Source organism: Tetrao urogallus, assembly GCF_951394365.1.
Source record: "Tetrao urogallus genome assembly, chromosome: 6".
NCBI lineage: Eukaryota > Metazoa > Chordata > Aves > Galliformes > Phasianidae > Tetrao > Tetrao urogallus.
The window spans coordinates 44,676,769-44,694,405 of record NC_136819.1 but is presented as its reverse complement, the minus strand read 5'-3'; the positions used below and the strand labels follow the sequence as shown (position 1 = coordinate 44,694,405).

The 17,637-nt window shown below is 37.8% G+C and overlaps 1 protein-coding gene across 1 annotated transcript; it reads left to right on the top strand.

The window, feature by feature from the left end:
* Positions 1-2,702: 2,702 nt before the first annotated feature.
* TC2N (tandem C2 domains, nuclear) lies at positions 2,703-17,261 on the top strand (the record flags this gene model as incomplete). Its single annotated transcript, XM_079536759.1, has 11 exons — positions 2,703-2,769; positions 3,435-3,668; positions 6,835-6,999; positions 8,471-8,562; positions 9,203-9,278; positions 10,270-10,370; positions 11,154-11,270; positions 12,181-12,372; positions 13,886-14,000; positions 14,473-14,672; positions 17,151-17,261. The coding sequence occupies 11 exons, from the start codon at positions 2,703-2,705 to the stop codon at positions 17,259-17,261; spliced, it is 1,470 nt and encodes a 489-aa protein (XP_079392885.1).
* Positions 17,262-17,637: the final 376 nt, after the last annotated feature.

Below are 17,637 nucleotides of genomic sequence, written 5' to 3'. Positions count from 1 at the left end.
TTTTGTTTTTGTAACGTGTCTGTGGGGTAAGAGTAGCAATACAGGTGCATGTTTTGTGACTGTCTTTCAAACCATTACATTTTTAAGCACAAAGAAATGTTCAGACAGCGTTTCAGTCTGAACTTTCTTTTCAAATGCTGTATTTAAGCTCAAAGGGAATTGGAAAATCCAAACTCTGTCTGTACACTTTACCGTTGGTTACCAATATCACCCACCTTCAAAGCTGAAATCTGGAAACAGCAATATCACAGTGTACTCTTCTCTACAAGAGGCAGTGATGAATTGCTTTTATGTTTGTCTACAAATAGGAAGAAAGGTATGAATGTTTCCTTGCTTCTCAGTGGGTGGGGGAGGGGAATGTTATGGTCTAAGAATCACAACTTTTTTCAAATGTAATTAGTACAGAAGATACAGAATTACAGTGTAACTCTTAGATCAACAACAATGATATCAACTTTCTTTGTAAGTGAGGCATTCACTCAGTGATGGAAAGGCGACTGTTTGTGAGTGATGATTTGTGTTTATTTGCTGGCTTACGTTAATGGCTATAGCTCAGTAATTCTGGGGAAAGTACTACGATGACGTGAATTTTCTCTGATGTAAACAACTAATTTTTCCACTTTATGTAGCTGGAGAGCTGGGTGGTTACTAACATTTTCCTTCCTTCGCTACCAGTAGTCTGGGTATTTTGAGATAGAAGATTGGTTTTGCCAGAGCAAACTGCTACCGAAGCTTAGATACTATTGTTGCAAAGCTGAGAGCAAATGAAGCAGCTGTTTCAGCCTAGTTCAAACACGATGAACAAGAGTAAAACATATTAACTCCAGCTGTGCATCGATAACAGCTGGGAAGGGAAATCACTGCATGGGAACCTTGAATTCTATAGCATGGGTAACTACTGTGATTGCACTTCAGAGGGAGGAGCAGTGGTCATTGGAAACGTGGAGAATTTTGACAGGTTCTTGTGCCTGATTTTGTGTAAAGCTGCAGCAGGCTCTGTGGTTGATGGTATCACTTCTGCAGATTTGCAATCCTAATAAATTTATTTTCCAAAATAACATGTACCAATATTCTTCAGGCTACTTCTCAGTTTTTTTCTGTTCAGGTCACTTGCATCTTGTTCATTTTGGTCTATTGAGCACAAAGAGCAGTATACAATTAAAGGAAGTAATTAAGAAAAATTCTGGAAACAGTTAGTTACAGTAACAAAACTTCATTATATTTCAAACTCGTCTTTTAAAGATAATGGGTTAATTCAGGCCTTACACATGAAACCACATGCTCTGAGTGACCTTTCAAAACCTATAGCTTATAATACACCTAGCAATTCTGAGGCATACTGATAGAGTGCCAAGGAATGGTCAGTATTTGCTGTATTTGGTATTTGCTGTGTTTGTTCATTATTTGCAAGTTGACACATCTGATGATAACATTGAATTGTGCCTATCCCTGGGGTTAAGTGATGGTAAGCTAGGAAAGCATGTTTTCTAGGGTAGATTAAGTGTCTATAGATTAATATTTCCATTTGGTATCCATATGAATCTGGGAGAAGGAAGAGAAGACTTTTAATGAAAGAAAAGCTTTAGGTTGATATTTTGGACATGAGTATTATTTCTGTTTATCAGTGTTTCTGTGGTTTCCTAGCTGTCTTTTAATATGCATACAAACAAAACGACTGCACTGTTCAAGCTGCAGATGGGAGTAGCTTCCATGCTGGAGCACAGAAACTTCCAGTAATTTCCTGTAACCGAGATAGCCAAGCAAACCTGTCCTATTTTGTGTAACTGTCATCTTCTCTCTTTGCTATTCCCCCTTTCTCTTTCTTGTTACTTTTTTTTCCTCATCCCTGCTTACTTTCATGTTCTATTTGGTGTCTTCCTCTCACCACCATGGAGCTGGAATCGTATCTTGGGTATGTTCTACAAAGAACCTTGTGTACTTTAGGTACATATAAAATGACTAGACAGCCAAAGTTTTGGACAGGAGGCAACACAGCTGTCTGTGTCCCTCTGAAAAGAGAACATCAGCATATGAATAAAGACTTAAATGAGGCCAGTTACTATTGTCATAAAGTTATTCTAATGTTAACCAGCTGTTATGGACTTGATCTCATTCTTCAGTAGAGTATGCCTCTCTGGAGGCTGGAAGCCGGTTTTCTCTATTTCTGTACACAAAGCAGACAATTATATAATAAAGCAGGTCTTTGGTTTCATGTGTATACAATTATGAGAAAGCAGTAATTCCTCAAAGAATTGTGAAAGAAGACAATCTTAGTATCATTCATAAAGAGTGCTTTCAAATGTAAAACATGGCGTGTGCAGTCAAAGATGTAAATGTGTATGTATGTTATGATCCTACACGAGTGACAAAGAATAAGAAATGTGAAACAGGGAAACAAACCAAAAACCACATCTTACAAATAACTTACCAAAGCTTATCAAAACAGATATAGAGCTGAGTGAATTCCAAAGCCTGACAGCCAACACAAATGTGAGGAGAATCCTAGTGTTCCTGAATGCTCTGATGCTTTTGTGACTGACATAATTGTTGTTGACCCAGGGACTGAGTACAACTAAAAATTGCATATTTAATATTGTACTTTAATTTTAATTGTTCCCATCTAATGTACTTTCCTTTTTCAGGTTTGATAGCTGCAAAGGATCGTTGATTGTGATTTCCTCTAAGTTGCAACACTGAAAACAATGGCGAATGAATATATTAAAAACTGCTGTAAATGGTGTTTTTATGTGGAAAAAGAAAAAAGCAATTGTGAGTTTCAACATAATCACATTGACTAAAGGTTTTGCTATTCTGGCCTCATTAATTGTAAGATTTCCCATTAACAAAATGACTTTGTCACCCTTGATAAACTTGAATTCTTTTACATATCCAAAATTCTTTCCATTCCTCTGCTTGGAAATTGGACACATGCTTGTTAGTGTTATAAATTGGAAATGGAACTGAAAAATAACTGGTCTGAAGTCTGCTCCTTGCCTGGAATGCTGTCCAAAAATACAAAAAAAAGAACAAAAAACCCAATCAGCCTAAGGTCATGTAAAGGTCTTGTATCTCCCAAACTGTCTGAAAGCGAGCACTGAGCGCTTTTTTTTTTTTTTTTTTTCCCCCCAGAATTTTATTTGGTGTCTTTGTTGTTTGCACAATGGATCTATGATACAAATGCACAGAATTCCTCTTGTAAAATTGACTTAAGGGCAAGCTAGCTATAAATATACAGCCTCAGGCAGCAGAATTTGTTTTAGTACAGACATGAGGATAGATATCTTTTCCAGGTACTTGTCCTGAATGCTAGTAAAACTGAATGCTAGCAACAGTAATGTAGCAAGCACAGATTCTATTAAAGAGATCTGTTCAGAGTATTGTTCCAAACTTAATGCACATGTAGACTGTCTGTTTTTCATACCTTTTATTTTTAGCAGTTTCCATGGCGCAGGAATCTGAAGCTGTACCCGCAAGCAAGCCAACTATTGTACAGCAGCCTCCATTGTCTTCAGTGTCAGTGAAGCGGCAAGTTGGCTGTTCTGAGGATTATCTGCTTTCTAAACTGCCCCTGGACGGGCAGGAGGTACCGTTTGTGGTCCCGCCATTCAAACTGGCTTACGTACAGCCAAAAAGCCTTCCTAGTACCTCACATGCTGGAGGAATTCAAGGTAAAATATAAACAGTGCTGCTGAAATAGTGTGTGTTTCAGTTGGGAAAACCTGAACAAAAGTGATAGTACTTCATTAGGTATGTTAACCAGTGTCACTTTCTAACCAAAACCAAAGAAACTTTATTTTGGTGAGAGAAATTGCTCACTTTGCATATTGTAACAAAAAAATTTCTCCCTGCCCTTCTCCCCGTTCTTATCTGTTAACTGTTTTTACTGTTTAGCTTCTAGAAATTTGGAGGAGGGCTGCAGGGGTATGCATTTTTATTTAATCTAGTCTGTCAGTTGACTCAGGAATAGTTGTTCAGTATTTGCTACTCCTCGAAGGCTGTTAAATACTCCTACTGAAAGCATGTATCTGTAAAACTTCTGTAGAAGCTAGGTCTTGTGACTTTTCTTTTTTTCTTGTCGCTTTTGGTAAGGATGTCACTCCAATATAAATCACTGTGATCCTGCATGAATGAAATTAAAAGCAGGGATTGCACACTAATGCTTATGCTCAACATAATGGAAGACACTGAAGACGAAGCTCTAGTAAAGAATTTATTGGAGTCAAGGAAGGTGCTAATGTATCACCAGCATCCAGATCACTTAAGAAGAGTGGTCTGGCTTTTGTGTTTATTATGTCAAAACTTTCAGCGTACTAACATTAATGCTCCTTTTCAAATTTCACCAATAGGAAGCATGTAGTACTACTTGGAGGAAGGTTTCAAGACCTTCCTTGTCTTTGAGCATGATCCCCTTCAGGTTTCTCTGCAGATAGCCAGCAGAAGCAAGTTTTTCTCTGCCTCCCACTAGCAGAGCTGGGCTGCTGCACAGAGGGATCGCTTGTTATGTATGATGGCTGCTCTGAAAGTTTATGCCTCCTATTTTGTTATGTTGGTCCACAACATCTGATGTGGATGTTGCTGATATAGCAGTAGAGGCTGAACCTTCCCACCAGTATCCCGTTACATTTTGTTGCCATGTGACAGATGACAGCAGAGGGGTGGTCAGACAAAATGTGGTCTAACGCAGAAGTGATTATGAAGTGAAGGTGTGTCACTGAATTCTTCCATGTGGAAAAAATGGCACCCATGTGATTATGTTGAAAAATCGTATTTTGTTGCTGAGAATTTGCTTTATCAAATAGTGTTATTGTACTGTTTATATCTGTTGTAGTTTTCCATGGAAATAAGTAGGCGGCATTACTTTTGGAGCAATCTTTTATGCATTCTTCAATAGCTAGTTCTTGTAAGGAGCACTTGAACAAGGTATATGGGAATGCAGGACATGCTGCTGGTAAATCCCTTTTCTCACGGGGTTTGCATTCAGACTCTGTCTTCCTTGGTCCTACCTCATCCTTATGATACTGTACATAAAGGACTCTGAGGCACCTGAGTTTTCCAGTGAGAAGGAAGGGGTGTTTAACAACCTTTCTATAAATGTTTTCTTTGTTCGTGCTGTTCTACAGGGTCTTATAAACCGGTGACTTGTCTTCATTGGGTTATGCTTCAGCCTTTCTGAAGGACCTAGTGAACAGACTGGCCCTTGGGCTATGGAATCAGACGATAATCTGGCAGGATGGCTAGGCCGTTTTTAATTGCTTCTCTTGAGCAAATATTTTAAATTCTTGCATAAATATTTGAAAAGTGGATCTTATGTCAAATAGGTAGCTTCCATTTCCTTTAAAAAATAAGTATTTTTGGAAACACAACTCTTTAAGCCTCACTAAAGCTATGTTTAAAAATGCAAAGTTTACTTTTTAGAGAGATATACTAAACACAGGAAAGTGTGTTGTCATTCCTTTTTTACATTTGCCAAAGCACCAGCATATTAAAAAAAATACATTTATAGTATTTGTTTCTTTGATCATTGTTAAATATCCATAGCAGCCCAAGTTCTAAAAATCTCAGTTCCATTCCATTTTCTTTGCATGTCTGCCATTTTCCTTTATTGAAACAGAACATGCTCAGTGTAAGCTCTTGGCATCCTTTCTGAAATCAATTAAGTTCTGGCAGGGCTTCTCAATACTCACTGCAGCTTGTCTCCTGTTCTCTCAGAAGTAAGTTAGCAGAAGGGAGAGTGTTCCTGGGCCAGAACACTGATTTAACTGTCACCTGCTGTGTAGCAATTCTTTACAGCTTCACTTCTGACATTCACTCTAACTTAGGTTCTGCTCAAGCCCACTATACTTGAATTCTTCACTTATCAACTCTCATGTTCCATTCCATCTCGCTGTTCTTTTTAACTTTACTGTCACCTGGAAGAAAGGTGGTTGTTGTGGCTATGTATACACAATAATATTTTGCCTCTTATGGGATGGTGTGTACAGAATTGAAGGCATGTTATAATGGGGTAAGGAGCTATTTCACAGGGAGGCTGAAATCTGGGGAGGTGAAGGAAGCAGATGTCAGAGCTTAGCAGAGTCCAGGTCACCCATCTCCTGTCTGTTCTGGACTGTTACACAAGGCTTCTTTCAGCTTCGGATAAAATGAAAGTCTAGAGCAATGTTCTTTACTGTTCTGCTGAGCAGGAGGTGTGTGTTTATTCTCTGAGAAAACTATGAAGAAGAGAATAGTAGGGCAGCTGTGCCATAATGGACTGAGCAAATGGCTGGGTTTCAGGCTTTCTCAAGTCTGTCTCCTTGTGTCTCAGCCAACAATTCAAGTCATTTGCCACTGACAGACTTCCTATGAAAGTTGGATGACAAGGAGGTTACAGTCATAAGTTGTATTATCTTTCCATACAAGACCCTCTTGGAAATCTGGGGGCTCATTAGTCAAGTAGGAATGTCCTGGGATCACTTAGCCAATTAAGACAGAGATTTTCCTTATTCATGGACCTACCTTTCTAGAGATTTCCATCTTGCTCTCTGTCTTTAAAGTCATCTGTATTTTAACGGTTGGGCATTTATTATGGAACACCAAGACAGGACACACATGTATTTATATGGCCGATTTCATTCCAGTATTTTCTAGCATGCTCTTGAAATCTGACATAATATATGTCTGTTTTCTTTTTCTTTTCTTTTTTTTTTTTTTTCTTTTTTTTTTTCCTTTCGCTGAAGCAGATAATAATGAAACATTTTGTCCTTTGCCCTGAAGGCACTCAGCCTGCCTTATGAACGCAGGCAGCGTGTGTTATGTCTGGAGGTCTTGCATATGATGTTTACTCGTGCTTCACAGAATCTGCCAGAGCTTCTTTTGGTGACCGGAAAGCAGAACTGTGCGGTGTGTACCAGTGGCCCCGCTATGATGTGTACAACCCATTCTATTTGGAACATCATGTTTCACCAGACCAGATTAGGCGTTTCCAAGCCAAATCAGATAATAGGAAATTATATGGATCAGGTGAGAAGAACTGTACCCTCTTCCATCTTTCTCTTTTTTTTCAAGGTCAGTAGGTAAGAGATAAAGCTATTATTGTACAGAAGATGTTTGATTATAGCAATCGTCAAACTGGTCTGTGTACTACAGGCACTTCCTGGCAAGGGAATTGATCGGGGAGCTGGCTCTGCTTGATATCCAGTTGTGCTGGTACATTCTATCTTTTAGGGGCTTAACAGGGCTTGCATGCATCACATGACTGTAGATAGAATAGCAAAGAAAGCTAGGGTAGCTGCCTCTGATCCACAACAGGATACAGTACTGAAAATTCTAGCTATCAGTATTTGAGGGAGAATGAACAAGGAAATAGGGTGGTTTGTTGATTGGAGGAATACCTGGGGAATGTTATGTGGAGAGGGAAACAGGCACTAAAAACAGTCAGGAGCAGATTATGAGAACAGGTAAAAAAAAAAAAAAAAATGATGCTGTGCCATGTGCCAGCTTTTATGTAGTTTGCTATTTAAGCTGTAGAAATGTCCCCACTTCTCACTGCTTAATCATGTTTAATTACAAGGGAGGGCTGTGACACGGTATTAGAAGTTTAGATACAAGTGTTTGGCTGTCCAGGAAAAACTTCTGTACTGTTCATAGGTATATGTATCTTGTATATAATGCATGCTGTTTACAGTAAAGTAGATGATTGTGTTTAGCTATGGAAACCTATTCAGAAAACTCATACAATCAAAGAAATGTATACATCTCTTCATCAAGATGGATGCTGGCAGCAGCATGCATTTTTGAAGATGTGTTTGTCAGAAAGGTATTGCATGTTTCTTTTACAGCTGGGGAAAATCTTTCAGTCAGTGCTCTGTTTAAAAATAATTTTGAATCACCATAGAAACTAAATTGAAAGACCACGTATTTTTTTAAGAGAACAAAACACATACAATTTAAGTAGCTTTTAATACATAGAGTTTTGCTGGACTTTTGCAAGCAACTGTGGTGGGAGCCCAACGGTTTTCATAAAATTGTCTTAAATCTTAAACATCTTCCCTTCAGTTCATCATCTGTTTCTTTGTTTGTTTAAGCTAAGTAAATACTTCATTAGTTTGTTTAGTAAGCTCAAAAAAGGAGAAAGGTCACTCAAGTGCATCTGGAGTGAAGACTTGCATAAAGACAAGGGCTCCAGCATCTCCTGAAAACAACATTTCTGTTGTGGAAGTAATTTTGAGGCAGACTGTCCATTCTGCCAGTGCTGCCAATGTGAACAGGTTTGACTGTTTCAGAAATGGAATGCTCACCTGGCTTATTCTCACTGTTTTGTCATTTCAGGAGAGTATTTTGAGAACGGGAAGTGAGGAAAGGAGGAGAAACCCTTAGTTATCATCTAGTCAGGTTTTATTTCTGCTATGATTCTACTTAAATTTTAAAAAGTCTTCTTAGTATATTTTTTCTAGCAATGACACAGTTTGTACTGTTCTTTTTGTCTTTTTAGTTAGTGATTTAAGAACTAGTGCTTTCCCTGGATCACTTGATTTAAGTCATTCAATGTTTGATCTCAGAAGCCCACCTCATCGATTCATGAAGGTGAGTATTTCTCATGCTTTAGCTGTCACTTAGGTTGTACTGAAAACTCAGTACATTTGCTGTATGGTTTCAGTCACACTGTTTCAGAGGAATCACTGAAGGGCATTGTCCTGTGCACTGGAGGGGTAAAAGGGAAAAGTTCAATGTCTTCGCTAACCTCAAGTGTTTATTTTGCTGATGTCTCCTCTGGTTACTGCTATTCAGGTCCAACAAAGCTGCTGAGAAACTTGAGTAGGCTTTTAGTTAGGATAGGACAAGAGTCTGTGGTTTCTCATCTTGTGATTTTTTTATTTTTATTTTTCCTTCACTTGAAAAGACGAACATTAGAAGTTTACATTTATGCAAAAAATGATGCTGCATTTTGTATGTTTGTTTATTTGTTCCTAAATAAATTTGTTCCTATGAACCTTGTGTACATACCAGTGAGTGAAAAAATCCATTGGTCCAATATGTCCTGTACTTATTCTTTGCATCAAGATAGTAACTCCATGCTGGACCATCAGATTGGTAGGGAACTGGTTAAAGATTTAAATGTCTTGTTTTGTTTCCATCATGTCTTGTCTGATGATAGAATTTCTATGACTTTCTGCATCTGTTGCTCTGATAGAAGGGGCATGTTTTGCTGTTTTTCCCTCTGCAGAGATACGATTCAGTCTCCAGTGTACCTAGCAGCACCTCCTCCAGAAAGGATTCACATGGCAGTAACAGGAGTCTGGGTGATGTTTTGTTTGTTTAACTTGTAATGCAGTATCTCCTTTGTACTTGCAATACTGAGCTGTCTCTAACATTGATTTTTATTTTGTGTATCTATTTATTTTTGAGATGAATATGATTAGCAAGTCAATAGGGATTACTTTACAGTTTGAAATTAAGAGTTTTGGCCTTGTGCCTTCCTGTTGTCAGGAGATTGAGCCAAATGGGCCTTTCAGGAATGCAAGTTTTCATGCTTTTGAAAAATTAACCCCTGGATTTACCGTTCCAACGAAAGAAGAAATGACAGATTTTCTGTTAGAATAGAAAGTGGCACCTTGGTCACAAGCCTTGTCTTTTTTTCATTTATCATTATTTTTCTGTGGGAGGTGTTTGGTTTCTAATACCTCTATTACATTAAGGATTATGCAAGAAAATTGTATACAAACCTGCTATATTTGAGAGAAATGCTGAAGAAGTCGAGGTGATGCAAAATAAATCTTAAAAATCAAGTCCCCAATGAAGCCTTCCTAGTAAAAGTCAGAATTTCATCCAGTCTCCTCAATACAACAAAGAAACTCTGGGTATTAAGTGACTCTCAGAGAAAAGGCAGTGAAATGTTTCTTAGGCTGGTTGAGGAAGACAAATAGCAGACCAGCTTATTAACTTAACCTGGAAGTGATTAATCTAAGGGAAGTTGTTTTTATTGGAATGTGTTTTGGGTGTCTCAGGAAAGTGCTCTTTTTGTTTCTGAAAGGTATTTGAGTTCAAAACAAGTTATTGACTTCAGTAGAGATACCTGTGGTAAGCTGCAGAGTTAAAATGCAGGTCAGGCAACAAGACTTCATGGATATTTTATCCTAAAAGTTTTGCGTTAGGATATTTCAAATGTATGTTCAGAGAAATTTTCAAAGGTAAGCAGTCCACCTGCTAATGAGTTCCTTTATTCTTGGAATGAATTTTTATCACAGTGCATTGCTTCTGGAAACACCAATTGGCCTTTTTTTTTCCCCACAGATACCATTACATTATCAGGTGATGAACGAGACTTTGGAAGACTGAATGTAAAGTTATGCTACATTCCTTCTGTGGAGCAGATCTGGATCACAGTTTTGCATGTCAGTAAATATAAATAAGCGAATATTAATAACCAGATTATAATTTATTCAAATGGCTATTTTACTATGCTTTTTGTTCAAATACCAGAGAATCAGATTTAACAAGAATAATGAGGATTAAGGAATACTTTGAGGAGAAAAACAATTAATAATAATACCTTCAAGTATTAATATAAGCACAGTTCAGTCAAATGTTCCTGCTTGGGGGTGAGAAACTGTTGGATGTGGATAAAGAAGCTGAGCAGGTCATCGAGTTGGTCCTGCTGTAGAAATTTTCCTGTGGAAATTTGGAGACAGTAATTTGAAGCAAATTTTAGAGGCACCATTTAACTGACCAAATCTAGTAGTTCTCTCAGGGCAGAACTTTGAGGCTGTATTCTTGTGTTCTTGTGGGTTTTTTGTTAACTGGTGTGACGCTGGCTGCTTCATACATTTCCAGGAATTGTGAATAATTTTTAGGCAGTGGAACTTCTATTACTCAGAAACCTTGTAACTATACCAAATGATAAATTTGCAAGATTACGTAAGGAATTTCATGATTTATCTGCTGTTGAACTTCCACATAGTGAAATCATTAAAATCTGCTGAAGAACTTTTACTCTCCACTGTAGAAGCGAATTATTAAATGTTCTGAACTGACATAGTTCTTACCCTGGCTCTGATTTGCATTCAGTATTACAGGAATTATGTATAATTCTGGGGCAGTGTAGACCTTAGGTTTCTAACTTGTCTGAAAGCTGGTGGCGTGCATTATCTCAGCTGACTCTGTTTTCAATGTTGTAGTGCAAAGGGCTGAGCTGGCCTTCCGGTTGTGGGGAAAATCCTCAAATCTATGTCAAGGGAATTCTCATGCTGCCCAAGCCTGTGCAGTTCAAATCCTCTGCAAAGGAAGGCTGCAATGTAAGTAGAAGCAGAAAAAAAAAAAACACCAAGAAACCTTCCACCCAAAAGTAATGGGCCAACACCCAGTTCTGTATTATATTTGCCGTGGTAACTGTCTAGGTTCCAGTTACTATTTTCCTTTTCCTTTCTTTTTTTTTTTTTTTTTTTTTTTTTTTTTTTTTTTCCTTTCCATTTCCAACTCCTCAAAATCCTTTGACAAGGCTTGTTCCAATTTCTTCCCTCTTTGCCTTCCACTGTATTCCTCCTTTTCTCCCAGATCTGCTGGACAGTTATGGGATGCACTTACAGAGTATCGTGAACCATTCTGGTCTTGGCAATTGAATGGAGGGGGAGTGGAGGAAATCTGAACACAATTGTAGATGCAAACTCACCTGGGGAAGGTAGAGGATGAAATACTACTTCCAGCCCTTCGCTAAGGCAGTAGGCAAAAATAAGCCGTGTTTTGTCCATGCAAAAAGTAGTAAGAATTGGTCATGAGGCACAGGATTCCTGATGATGGCAGTATAGGAAGATAAAGGGGTTGGGGCCAGGAGGAGGGAAGGGAAGCAACATAAACAACCCATAATATGAGTCAAAGGTGAAAGAATGTAAAATGAGCAGAGAGACTGAAACAAAAGGCCTCAGGACAACTTTCTATGACAATGTGTGCATGCTGTTGTAAAGCTGCAGAAGAGGTGTCAGCTTGTCCTGGTAGTGAACAAGATTCCAGAACCTTGTCCCTGCCTGGGGTGTGACAGCGAGATAAAAAGTCCGCATGAGTTTACCACTGTAAAAACACATCTCTTCATGACAGCTTGAAATGGTATCCACCAGCAGTGGCCGAAGGACCCTGAAAACTTTGTTTCTAGGTTTGGAATCTAACGGGACTCTCTTACTGAGATCATGTTACCTGTGTCTTTCTTTTTAGGACATTGAATTTATGGAAACTTTTGTATTTGCTATTAAGTTGCAAAGTGTTCAAACTGTCAGACTGGTATTTAAAATCCAGACGCAGACTCCTAGGAAAAGAACGATTGGAGAGTGCTCTTTGTCACTGCGGGAGCTCAGCACAGAGGAGTCAAATCATTGGCTGGATATATCTCCTCCTTCCAAAGCACCTGTAAGTGCCGATTCCATAAATGCATGTTGTTGCATGACCAGATAATGCTGTTGAAAATTGAAGTAAAATCATTTGGTAATAATTCAGTGTTAACAACAAAGTGGTTGTTTCTTTTTCCTTTCTTGGATGAGGAACATTAGATGAAGAAAAAAAAAAAAAACAAAGGCACTTCTGAACTGTGCACATCCCTGCTATGATCATAAACCACAGCTGCTTCTAGGAAAAAAAAAGCTAGAACTAGCTTTTCAACAACATGGCCTATGGCTGGAGGGAGGGACATTCTGGGAAGACTTTTCAGGACACCGAGTAATTGCCTTTTCGTACCACAAAAGCATCAGAAAATTTTTAGGACTCACAGCAAGAGCTCACAGCAAATGGGATTTGTTTTTATTATGGAAGAAAATACTAAGATCTTCAGTGGCTTAAAACTGCACGTAACACATACATATTATTATTATTAATGTTCAGATTACATGCTGTGAAGTAATAATTCAGACAGTTCATTTCCATTAGAGTAATAAAAAACAGGTGGTTGTCAAATGCCATTTTCACAGTGGGATTCCTTTCCCCCTACTCCCACTTTGTTTGTTTCTTCTACAGATTGTCTAGACATTTGTATTTTTAACAGATTAAATTTGAATTGGCAATTCAAAAGCAAATTTTATCTAAATATGTCTAAGTAATATGAGTGACGCTCTTGATTTCTAACAGAAATTAAACTTTATTTCTGTACTTCTAACAAGTATTTCTTCAAAAGCAGTAACTTTCTACAAAGAAAGTAGAAGATAAAGCTGTTTCAGATGCCACTTCATTCTAGTATAAATTCCTGAATCTATCCATGTTGGCTTTCCTCACTATAGTATCTGAGAGCTCTTCAGATGCTGCAGGCCCACAAACTATCCTGTCAGGCAGCAGTTTTCTCTTACTTTCCAACAGAGCTGAGTCAGTGGCTCCCTCTCAGGTTTGCACAGAATGCGTGTGGCTGAGGTGTGAAGAGAATTTGGGTCTCTTAACCGAACAGAAGTGAAATGAATCTTTGTCTTTTTATAGTTGTTTATATTTTCAGATTGCAAAATATAAAAGAGGGGAAGGAGAATTCCAATGTTTTTTTTCTGTTAGTAAAGCATGCCCGTTCTCTCACATCAATTCAGTAGTGCACTACTGCATGTCTGGTTTTCCCTATGTGTCCACTTTTACCACTGAGGAATCCTTCCCAGGTGAAACTTGAGGACTCAATTATTTTTCCAGTATCTTTGGCTGCTGCCCGTTAGGGCCATACGTGCACTGCACACAAACAGTGCGTCAGTGGAGCACATGTACAGCAGCTGTGGCAAGTGCAAGATGCATTTACTTACCGTGCATCTGCAGGATGTATATACAACGCATACTTATATTTCTGTCCAGGAAATCCCAGATAGGAACAAGTGAGCCCAACATATAACAGAATTCCTGCATTTCCTGAGTTTATAAGCAACTTAATCCAGATGTTATGGCAACATTCTTCTGCTTGTAGGTGTGCCGCACAGAACTTCAAATAGGAAGTTGTTTTCAAGCAATAAACAGGAGGATTCAGTTACAAATTCTTGAAGCACAAAATCTTCCAATTTCATCTACGCCGCTGTCTTTAAGTAAGTTACATCAGCTGTCTGAAGCCATTTGTAGCAGGTAAATTGCTGATCGAATGGGTTGGCAATTCATCGCATTCCTTACAAACCTCAAACTAGCATGTTGTGCAGTAGGTTTCCGTTGCCAAGGCTTGTTTCCATAGATGTCTGATTTGATTACATTTTGTTTGGTTTGAAGCTACACATTACGTATTCTGGGAGATTTTATCCTAAAATTAATCCTGACATAGAATAGCATTAGCTTGCACTTGTTTGGATGTGTGTTAATCAGTTCGACATTAGTGAACATACTCAGTTTGTGTGACTACTCAGGAAAGCTATTGTACAGTTCTTTTGGCCAGGCTTTTGAGAAATTATTGTTGAACCATACATGTCAGTTCCTCTTTGGATGCGTTTGTGAGTAATCCTTTATGTGTTGTGCCTTTTTTCTTCCTTTTTTTTTTGTTTTTTTTTTGTTTTTTTTTCTTTCTGTAAGGTTTCTTTGTGAAAGTTGGAATGTTTAGTACAGAAGGGCTGATCTATAAGAAGAAGACTCGTCTTGTCAAGTCCACTAATGGCCAAGTGAAGTGGAGAGAAATGATGATTTTTCCAGTTAGCCAAGCTGAACAAGGAATCAGTTTTCTTATCAAACTCTACAGCAGAAGCTCAGTGAGAAGAAAGCACTTTCTAGGACAGGTTGGTTTCTGCTAACTAACATGATAGTCTTGATATTCTTAAATCCAGTTGCAGGGTTGTTTTTTTTGGTTTTTGTTTTTTTTAAAACTCATATTAAAAAATACTTTAGGGTGCTGTATAGGGAAATAGTGAATTTGAATAAACTTCTTGATATAACTCAAGAAAAAATGGTAGTAGGCTCTTGAACATCACAAGCATCAGAATGGAAGTTGACATTTGATTTTCCTTCACAAAGGAAGTCTTTTTTGTGTGGAAAGTTATTACATGAAAGATTCCTCCTTATGAACAGATGAATGATGTTGTCCTTGCCTCTAGGCTTTCTAAAGTAAACAAACACAGCATTCACAGCAGCTCCGTGACCTACAGTGTCCTCCACAGAAAGAGGATGTGTGTAGGAAAAAATACACAAAATAAATATAAAATATATACATATAAATATAAATATAAAATATAATAACATATAATAACATATAATATATAATATATAATTATATATATATAATATATATAAATATAAATATATATAATATATAATTATTATAACATATAATATATAATAACATATAAATATAAATATAAAAAATACAAAAAATACACAAAAAAACAACAGCAGATTTCTCTTCTGAGCAAGACAGACACGTAGTCAGCACAGTATTCTGAAAGTGTACGATCAAGTTATAATGTGAACAGACAGAAAACGATTTTTTAGCTGAATGGGGTTTTTTTGTTTTATTTTAACAGCTGGAACCTCTGTAGTATGTATTCAAAAGCATTTCTGTGATCATACTTATTTAATCACTGTAATTCATAAAACTTGGTATTCTGGTCTCTTTTTATTCTCCCTGTCCTCATATTCTCTCTCTTACCATCAGCCTGCCTGTTCTTTCTCTACTTTTATTTCTTAGCTGTTCCAACTGCTCAGTGCATTCTCTGATCAGATAGATGTACTAAGAGAATTTTAATATATACATAAATTAATAATGTGGAGTGATTTTTGAAGTTCCAACTGTAAAGTCATTTGCTAACTGAAGGATGGATTACTCTGTCCTTGGGTACAGAAAATGGTAGTTTCCTTTCTGGCAATGTATTTTGTGCATGCTGGGCACATGTACTTTAGGAGATGCTGATCTGCTACAGAAATGAGTTATGTGATCTTCCTCCATTTTATTGAGGATAATGTCCCATGTATTCCATCTTTCTGTGTTTCCTATTAGTAGAATTAGATTTGGAATGGGAAAAGAAACTGTTTTTTTTCAGTTGTAATACCTTGGGGCAAAACTAATTGAGTATGATTTTGCAGTCAGTTAACAGTATGTGAGGTCATCTCAATCTGATGAGTTGCATTTAATCATGGATCTTATTTTTACAGGGAGCAAATGATCTACTTCTGCTCTTCAGTTATTTGGAAAAGGTTGTTTCAGCTCATGCAGGCAGACATTGCCACATACACATGAAGACATAAAATATGGCTCAGGGAAAAGCGTACATTGAGCAATTGGCTGGGTGGCTGGAAAAAGATGAATATGGCTAGATCTATTAACTGCTTTCTTCAGAGAATGGTGATTAATTGGATGCTGTTCTAAAGCAGACAGCACTTTGATTAGGTTGCATTTATGAGCATGTCTTTAATCATGACCAAGATGTATATTGATTCTCTGTGGATGAAATATCGGCTGCCTGTGGTATTCTGGAAGACATTATTCTCACTTAAGGAATCATGTCTCAACAGTGTGGGCTAAATGTACTTCATGGTGAAGGTTTCTGAGAAGTATTAAAAGGGCTCATTCTTGGAAGAGTGCAGGAAATGGAGTCCCATAAATGATGATACCTACTTACATAATCAGAATTCTTTTTGGCAGTCGAAGCTGGTGATAATTTTTAGGGGGAAACTTCCTTCTTGTACCTTATTTCCTTCTTTAATGGCTTCTATCCATTAGTTTAATATTGTGAAGAGATGGACTCTTACTGCGTGACTATGTGTGCTACAGGCACGTTAGTAACCTCTGTGGAATGCAGGTTTGGCCCTGTCTGTTGGAGTGTGTGATTTTAAATGCTCATGAAAAGGCTGGACAGCTAAATCTGGGTGCCAGATGGCTTGCAGCCAGCTGGAGTTTGACTGCATGGTCCAGAGAGTCATCACTGCCCTCATGGGCCCTTGACCCCAGCACATGAATTTGAATGAAGCAAGGAATGCTTGACCTAAAACATTTTGTTAACTAGCAAAACATTAGAGTGTAGTGAGCTTTCTAAACTCCTATTTGTTTAGAGACTAAATATAAACCCAGACTCCCTGTGTTCCCAGTTGGAAGCCAAGTTATGTTAGTCCTGACAGAACTGTATTTGTTGTTAATGCTTTGGTCACAGTCTACGTGTCGCATCTCATTCTACACTTCCATGGAATTTATTTGGAACTAACATAGGCTGCACTTCTGTGTTACATCAGGTAAACTTCGTTTTGTTTCTTTTTTCTCCTTGCAGGTCTGGATAAGTTCTGACAGCAATAACAGTGAAGCAGTAGAGCAGTGGGAAGATACTATTGCAAATCCTGAAAAAGTTGTTATTAAGTGGTACAGCCTTGGTCCGTCTTGAAGACTGGAGATGAAACTGAGGACTTCTTTTCCACAAAGACATTCTTATGCCTTTCAAAATAATATAAATAAAAAGAAAAAAATATTGTCTACACAAACTGTTCAAAAGGATTCCATTCTATCACGCCTCCATGTGAACTGGAAAAACTCAATTTCCTGAAGAGAAATACTGCCTAAATACTATTGAGAGGAAGACTTAGGAAATGGGAAGAGAACTCATTCGGTTTTAGAAAGTCCACTTCTTTTTCCCTTTTTAGGCTTTGTAAGAGTATAGAAATCCACTACTGGAGAGAAAGAGTGTGAATCAACGTCATTTGCACTATTTACAGACTTCATCTTCACATCTGCAGTCATGTCTTTGGCAGACTTCACAGCCC